The sequence below is a fragment of the Acomys russatus genome, chromosome 1 (assembly GCF_903995435.1).
Source record: "Acomys russatus chromosome 1, mAcoRus1.1, whole genome shotgun sequence".
NCBI classification, from domain to species: Eukaryota; Metazoa; Chordata; class Mammalia; order Rodentia; family Muridae; genus Acomys; species Acomys russatus.
Window position 1 is genome coordinate 40,794,650 of NC_067137.1, and position 8,294 is coordinate 40,802,943.

Here is an 8,294-nt window from a genome sequence, read left to right on the forward strand (position 1 = left end):
TTACACTGTAAATTGTTTATAGAGGGGGGGAGGGAAAGACACTGAGGAATGGAGTTTGCTGGCATTGGGTTCAACATCAGCAACTGCCCCTGAACAGCCCCTTCATCCTCTACTTCTGACACACAGGCTAACCTACCCCTCTATACTTTGCCTATGCGCTCTTTATTCACTCTATTGGCCAGTTAAAAATACCAAGACACAATCACCATGCTTATTCCACTGTGGGCAGCTCAGCAGCCTCCCCAAAGCATTACTTCCTGAGGGCCCCAGTCCTGCCCAGGATGTGGGTCTGGGTTGGATGAGGAGACACCAGGACTTTTCAAATCTCTCAGCTTTGAGACAACACTTTAGGAGTCACACAGTAGTTACCCAATGCAAAATGGAAAAAACCAAAACCAAAAAAAGTCACATAAAAGCCACATGTGGAGATTGATCACACAATTTTATTGGTCTTTTGAACAAATGGATTCCTCTGTGAAAAACTCCTGCAAAAGAGACATTGGAGTGTATGAATTCAACCCTGAGCATTAACACTGCATTCCAAGGAGGGCGGTCACAAAGCTGGTTTGATTGAAGCACAAAGCACAAGCCACTGATAACTCTCTGTGTGATCAGGTTTTTACAAAAAAATACATAGTTTTCAATAAATAATGCTTAATTTTACAACTTTGATACAGCAACGTCATACAGTTTCAACACACTACACTCTGCATGCTAGATAACCTCTACCAGAAGACATGACTTCACCATGCATTTGCTCCCCTAGTGCTATGGGACGCTTACGTGGTCCCCCAGCGCACTGCCTCAGGTAGCTTCTTCCTCTTTCTGTCTGACAGCAACAGGTCCTGCGCTGGCATGCAAACTCTATAAAAGGTCCCCCCACAACCCACTCAGACTTCTAAACAAAAGAGCTTTCCAGCTATTATTCCTCTCCCAAACCTGGAGTGGCTGTGAAAGTTGTTTTTCTCGGCCTTGGAAAAACAAAACAAAACCCTTGTTAACAGTGTCATGCTGATAACTGCTCTCAGACTTCAGGTGGCTCTCTCCCCGGGGCTGACACACAAGCACTGTGGGACAGGATGCCACCAACCACTAGGTGTCCCACACCTGAGACACAGGCCTCCTTTTCAAAAACAGTTCATTCAAACAAAGGTGTCACAGAACAAATGCGAAAGACTGAAACCCACAACATATGTACAAGAGCAAAAGCAGACGAAGTGGGGAGTCTGTGACAATGGCATAGGACGCTTCTCCCTGTGGGATTCAGGGGACGAGGCATACGGTTTTTTGAACACAAGCTGGGTGAAGAAAAATGGGATTGAGGGCCCTTTGTCAATATCCATTTGATCAAAATTCTTTTTATGCTATGTTTTGATTATTCCCAGTCATTCCGTTTTTGAAGGGGGGGGGGGTGTAACGTGCCTAGTAAAATAAGCGTCACATTAAAAAAAAAATCTCTTTGAGGACCCTGGAGGAAATTCTATTTTCAAACTTGTCATATTGCTTTATTTTGTCATTTTTCACAGAAGAGACTACATAAAAGAAGTTTGATCAAACAGTGAGACTGGAGCCTCTGCGTGTGCACATCCAGGTTGCCCAGTGGCCAACTGCTCATCAGGAGGCACATCTCAGCTCCTGCCTATTGCTCTTCGTGGCTCTGGTGAAGTGTGTTTGTCAAGTGCCGGCAACCGGAAGTTCCCAGTGTGTGGAAACCATCCTGTCTATGCACAGGCAGACAGGCACTGGGTCTTCAAAGAATATCGCTATCCAAGAAAATTATTACTTCTATACATGGAACGTTATGAGCGGATTTCCCTTTGTACGCCATGCTATACTTTATGCACTTTTGTGCTTTTATTGAGTATAAAAATAGGTCTCCTTTAAAATTCTGTTTAAGTTCACTAAAAAACTACTTGTTTGTGAAATTCTCTTATAAACTCACTGCATCCACATGGAATAGATAAACTAATCAGGCAGCTAACGCATGTAGGTAGTGTTAAAAAAAAAATAAGGCGATGGGAAAAAAAAATGAAGGTGTGTTAGGAGTTGAGGGGAAAAAAGGAGGCAGCAGTAAGGAAATGGAAGTGAGCTTGGCTTCAGTACATTTTACTGTGGTTGAAAATGTAAGCATCACACAAAGGGGGCGTTAAAACCCAAAAACAAAACCTGAGTTGTTACCAAAGAGCAAAAGTGTTGATATCAACAAACCCAGAGATATGGCAGAATAAACCAACTAGAATGGACAGTGAGAAAGAACCAATAATTAAAATAAGCCAACTCTCGGGAAACACGTCAAGAGTTGGTACATGGAGACGTTTACTTTGGGGACTTATGAATTCCTGTTCGGACACATGTAAGGCTCAGTCTTGTTATCCTCACAGGCCATAGGCTATACAAAGGGTATTTGAAACTGACATTCCTAATGGAAATTTTTATAAAATTTGGCCCTTAGAATAACTGAGAAATATCCTGAAAAACCTTCCCTGAAACTGTAATAAACAAAGTTTCTTATCTACTGATAAAATTGACAACTCAGTAAGCTATTTTCGCTGGTCTTCCTACATAAGAAAAAAAGCACAAATATAGTTGCCTCAGAAATCTGTTAAAAGCAGAGAACCTCGCAGGAAAAAGAGTATAAAGATTCTAGAAATGAGAGAGAGTACAAGAAAACCTCTCTTCCAAGTGTCCACAAATATGCCCATTAGGAGAAAACAGTGAGACTATACGTAATACCCCATCAGAGAATAAAAAAGCTGAGTGATGGAATATATTTCTATTGAATGACTACTTGAAAATTGAGCAACTTATTTGCCTCATTTCCCAGATTCCTTGGGCAAAACGCATTTGAATTCTGAAGTGAAGAACAAATGTCCATTTCTTACACCACCCTAGTAGCAAGATGATTGTGTTTTCAATTCCCAGAGGGAAAAAAAAAAGTAGACCTTGCCTTTTGATTTTTTTTTTTTCTCTCTCAAAACAACTAAGTCAGATCCTGACTGCTAAGAGCATGCATATTTAAATCACTTCCCCTCCATTAACATTAAAAAGAACCATCCAGGCCCAAAAGAGCTGCAATGATTTTTTTTCCCCTAGCTAAAGGCTAATCATTCTACAAATAATTTGCCCAGTGACCGTAGTCATTCATAACACGTATTTGCAAAGCACACTTTAAGCACACTGCCTTTCATTCCTATTATTTCTTTTTAATAAGAAGGATGCATATCGAAAATGTAGAAACTGGAAATTATTTCCACGGCTTAAAGAATTAATAAGAGAACGCTGGTTCAGGTATTTTTGTTTTTTCTTCAAAGATGGAAATCTCGCTAAAATGCACTCGAGTCTGTGAACTAGTTACAGGAGCAGGGTACCCAACTGGCTAGAGTGCTATGCACACAACGCCCACGCCCACGTTACCATTTTAAGATATTGTCAATGCTCAGTTAAAAATAAGACTTACTTAGGAGGAAACAAAATGCAGCTAAACTTTTATTGAAGCCTAGCCAGTGGCAGGAATGCCTTGTGTATTAGACATTCAATAAAGAGTTCATTGGGAATGGTCTTCACAATGCGTTCGTCTAAACTGCTTTAAATATTGTTAAAAGCGCATTCAAGCGCCTGTCCTGAGTTCTAATAGGGATTAAAAAAAATTTTTTTTTAATGATCTCCAACCAAGGACTGTCTCTTATTTTCCTACCAAGAAACTCGGCCACAATTTTAAAATACAAATCACAGCTATGTTTCCATTTTGAGGCCAAATCCTCACACCTTTCTAATTTATTTAAAAGTTCTTCCCTCACCACGGAAAACGCCCGCTGGAAAACAGGAAACACATGCAAATGTAAGGATCTCAAAGCAGAATGCCTTTTTCATAGGCTTCAGAAACTGTACCCGGTAAACCGCTGGTGGGATTATTCGCGGCTTAAAGGTCCCCGCGTGGCCCACTCCAGCCCGCCGTGGGGGAGGGGAGCGCGGAAAAGCCAAGTCAGCCCCACCCCCACCCGATCGCGCCGCTCCGTGGAGGCGAGTTCTGCAGCGCCTGTCTCGCGTGGGGCCCTGAGCTGGATCCCTGCTGGCCAAGTGCCCGCCGCGGCCAGCGCCCGCGCGGTAACGGTTTCTGTGGGTCTAGAGTCGGGCTGTTAGGCACCGAGTTTCAGTTCGCCACGGAACGGCTCCTTGGTCACGCGGCCCCAGGGAGTTGAGCTTGCGCGCGGGACCCCACGGGGACAGGGGTGGCGGGGGGAGGGGAGAGCTGGACCCAGCCCCGGGAGACAGATGCTCCATCAAGACGCCAAAGCCACGAGCCGCCCACCATGGAGGCGGCACCAGGCTCATTTGCTTTCCTCGTGCCCCACCCGCGTGGAAAACCCTGAAGGGCGCGGCCCTCTCCACTCCTATCGCCCGAGAGCGCGCGCATCGATGCAGCCCGTGGGGGAAAAGATTTAAAAAAAAAAAAAAAAAAGGCCAAAGCCAGAAGCAGAGTCCTAGCCCTGTGAACCGACACCATTCCAGGACCGGCAAGGTAAAGATCCGCGCGCAGCCCACGGCGGGGGTGGAGACGCAGGGCGGGGTGAGAAGGGAGGACACTGGCCCGCCACCTACACCGCAGCCTAAGGTCCCAAAAGAGAAATCCGCCCTCACCCGCGTCCGCCCCGCCGTGAGCTGCTCCGTGACCACGCGGCCCCGGGTGTACTTAGAGAGACTATGGGCCGTGCGAGCTTCTATCACATCCTGCTGATTTATTAAAATCACGACACAGACTTCAGCACACACACAAAACAAAAACCCGGGCGGTGATGTTGACAGTGTGTTGAGTCTGCCTAGCCACCATTTGCTACTAAATATGCAATGGTCTGTTTATTTAGATTATATTGCACAAAATGAGAAAAAAATTTAAACTATGTGCCTTTCCTTTTTCTTTTTGCTAAAAATCGAGTATCCAGTTTCAAACCTTCTGTCTGGGGCCCCGTCCACACATCACAGCCATGAGATATATAGGTCCTACTATGGTACAGTACATACAGTCTTAAACTAAGAACAGCTCTGAGGTCTATGTCACCATTTTCAATAAATCTTTACCTACAAATATTGAACAAATCTCTACTATAGCTGTACAAAAAAAGTTTTGTTTTTTTTTTTTAAACCACAAGGCCTTTAGATGCAAGGATTACTTTTAAAATTTTAATCCTTTTAAACCAGGACATAACGTACCAACATATTTGCATGCTAAAAAAAAACAAAAAACAAACAAAAAAAAAATTAAAAAAAAGGAAAATTTAAAAAAAAAGAAAAAAGAAATCAAAAGGGAAGAAGTGCCTGAAAGTCTTACTGAAAAAACACAGCAAGATTGTTCCCTTTTCACTGTACAAAAATACGCCTGAAAATATATTAATTTTTAAAAAAGATTGAGGTCTGTTATGTATCAAAAATGTTTCAATACCTTTTTGTACTGAGGTCTAGGCTGTAAGGTATTCAATCAAGGAGGTATAAGGGAACGAGTTACCAAAAAAAGGTTGCCAAGTAGAAATCACATTTGTAAAACCATAAACAATTTGATCTGAAAAGTAAACTCTGGTCTTAAGTCAGTTCACAGTTAGGATTTTTGTAAGCGTTTGTACAGACTGCATTTTTTCAAGCTCCCTGCAGTTTAAGAAATCGGATGCATAGAAGACATCAGCTTTCTCCCTCCAAAAAAGTAAAATAAAATAAAAAGGTTGCAATGGTCCCTTTTTGTGTTTTTCTTTTTTAAATCACCAGTTCTTCTTCTTCTTTTTTTTTTAGATCTCTTAAGAAAAAAAAAAAAAAAAATCAACTCCCTAGAGTAACAGTTGTGCCGTCAAAAGGGTCCTCTGCCGACGTCTTTCAGACTTCAAAGAGCCACAAGCTTCAAACAGCGCCTTCCGGAGCGGGCCTCCACCCCTCCCCCGCCCGGTCCCCTCCGCCTTTGTTGCAATCGCGAATTTCAGGAAAAAAAAAAAATAGAAATTACAAAACACGTTTTTAGGGGTGGGGAAATCACAACTTCAGACTAGGTGTGCAACTACCTTGAGACACGATAAAGGAAGGGAAGAGTGGGGAGACCAAAAAACAACAACAACAAAAAAAATCAAAAAAAAATTTTAAACCTGGAAAAATCTGTTTAAAACTACTCATTTCACTTTAACTCCACCAACATCTCATCACTGTTTCCAATTTCTTTGCGCCAAATCTCTGACCATGAGCATCTTCTCCCCCTCCCCCCACCATCCTCTTTATCCTGACTGCCACGACTGCCTCCCGAGGAGCCCTGCACCCCTCAATACGTGAACACCAGGTCGGAGAAGTTCGCCTCCAGCCAGTCCCCTGCGATCATCTCGCTCAGCTCCGGCGTGCAGTAGTCGGGGAACTCGAAGTGGGAGCCCAGGCTGCCCTCGCTGAAGGAATCCAGGTCCTTATCCACCAGCGACAGGGACAGGTTCCCCGCCGCGCCCGCGCCCAGTGGCTGCTCGCAGGCGCTGTGCGCGCCCTGGGAGAAATTCAAGCTCAGGTCGAACATGAGGTCGTCGGCGTCCTCGGCGCCGCTGCCGCTGCTGCTGCCGCTGGATGAGGAGGTGGACACGCAGCGCGAGGACGCAGGCGACAGCGTGGGAGGCGCGGGCGGAGGCTGCTGCTTGGTGATGTTCTTGAAGCTGTAGTACAGCCGCCCGCCCGCGCGCACCTCGTCGTACAGGCTCGCGCCCTCTGGGGACTCGGCCGCGCTGCTGAGCGTGGGGCTGGCGGGCACCTTGGCCACACTGTAGCGCCTCAGCAGCTGCGGGGGCTGCTGCTGCGCCGGCGGCGGCAGCAGGTGCGAGTGCGCGGGCTCGTCGTCGTCGTCGTCCGCATCCGCTTTGGGCCGCAGCTGCAGCTCGTCGTCCTCGTCGTCGTCTTCGTCGTCGTCGTCCAGGAAGACACACTTGGCCGCCTTGCCCGCGCCACAGTCCCCGGGCTGCGCCGCTTTGCCCGCGCCCGCCTTGCCCGCAGGAGCCTTAAGCTTCGCGCACTTCTTGCCCGGGCCCTTGGACGCCTTGGCGCCCGCCGCACTCTTGTCGGGGCTCTGGCCCGCGCTTGGCTTGGCCGCTGGGTCCGTCTTGGGCTTTTTGCGCGGCCGGTACTTGTAGTCGGGATAATCGGCCATGTGCTTGAGGCGCAGGCGCTCCGCCTCCCGGATGAACGGGATCTTCTCGCTGTCCTTCAGCATCTTCCAGCGCTTGCCCAGCCTTTTGGAGATCTCGGCGTTGTGCATATCGGGCGACTGCTCCATAATCTTCCTGCGCTCGATCTTGGACCACACCATGAAGGCATTCATGGGCCGCTTGATGTGGCCCGACGCCGTCTTGCACCAGTCCGGGTCGCTCTCGTCCAGGGCCACCGGGCTGCACGCCATGAACTCGCCCTCCTCGGTGTCCAGCGCGTCCCGGGGCAGGTTGCTCTCGGCTTCCGAGCTCTCGGCCTGCTGCACCATGGTCCGCGGCGGGGCTGGGCGCTGGGTCTTCTGCGCGGGCGCCCCTCCCCCTCCCGCCCCTCCACCTTCTCCGGCAGAGTTGCAAAGTCCTCGGCCGCGCGCGTCCGCGGCTGCCCCCCTCCCCCCCGGCCCCGTTCCTTGCTGCGGCGGAGGCTGCGGCGGCGACCGGAGAGGAGGCGGCGGCGGCCCGGGACCCGCGCTCTCCTTCTCTCTCTCACTCGCTTGATTTCTAGCTCTCCCGCTCCTGGCAGCCGCCGCAAGCGCCGGACCCCGAGCACTCCCAGGCGCGCGCGCTTCTTCTGCAAAAAGTTGAGGGCTCTCTCTCAACTCGTTATCAGGGTGTCATATGGATGACATCACTACTCCCAGCAGCCAATGGCTAGTCCCGACTCCGCCCATCTCCCGTTATTAACCCCAGACCCCACCCATAGCCCCGCCCCTGGGCCAGTTTGCAAAGATGGGGGGGGGGGTCTAGAAATATGTTATTTTTTCAAAAGAAATCCGCGAGTGCGCACAGCTGCGAGTCTCCCTGGGGCGGACTCTGAACGGAGCGGGAGAAGCGAGTGCGGACCCAAGGACGCGGACAAGGGACTGAGCCCCGGTGCAGATGCACCCACCGTGGCACACCGCGAGTGGGTGCCGCTTGCTTGTGCGGGCCGGGTCGCGCCCTAAACCCGCGCGCGATCGCGCTGCGTCTCTGTCCGGCGGAAGGTGGCGCTTCGACACCGCGCGGCGCCGCGCACGTGGGCTCATCCTCGGGTTCCCTTTCTCCCCCTTTCTGGGCCGGGCAGCCGAGCCCTCCCTTCCCCCCGCG

At 49.0% G+C, this 8,294-nt stretch overlaps 1 protein-coding gene across 1 annotated transcript; it reads right to left on the minus strand.

Annotated features, from left to right (window-relative positions):
* Positions 1-6,126: 6,126 nt before the first annotated feature.
* Sox11 (SRY-box transcription factor 11) lies at positions 6,127-7,545 on the minus strand. Its single transcript, XM_051153570.1, has one exon. It carries the CDS (start codon positions 7,478-7,480, stop codon positions 6,293-6,295), a length of 1,188 nt encoding a protein of 395 aa, XP_051009527.1. The 5' UTR covers positions 7,481-7,545; the 3' UTR covers positions 6,127-6,292.
* Positions 7,546-8,294: the final 749 nt, after the last annotated feature.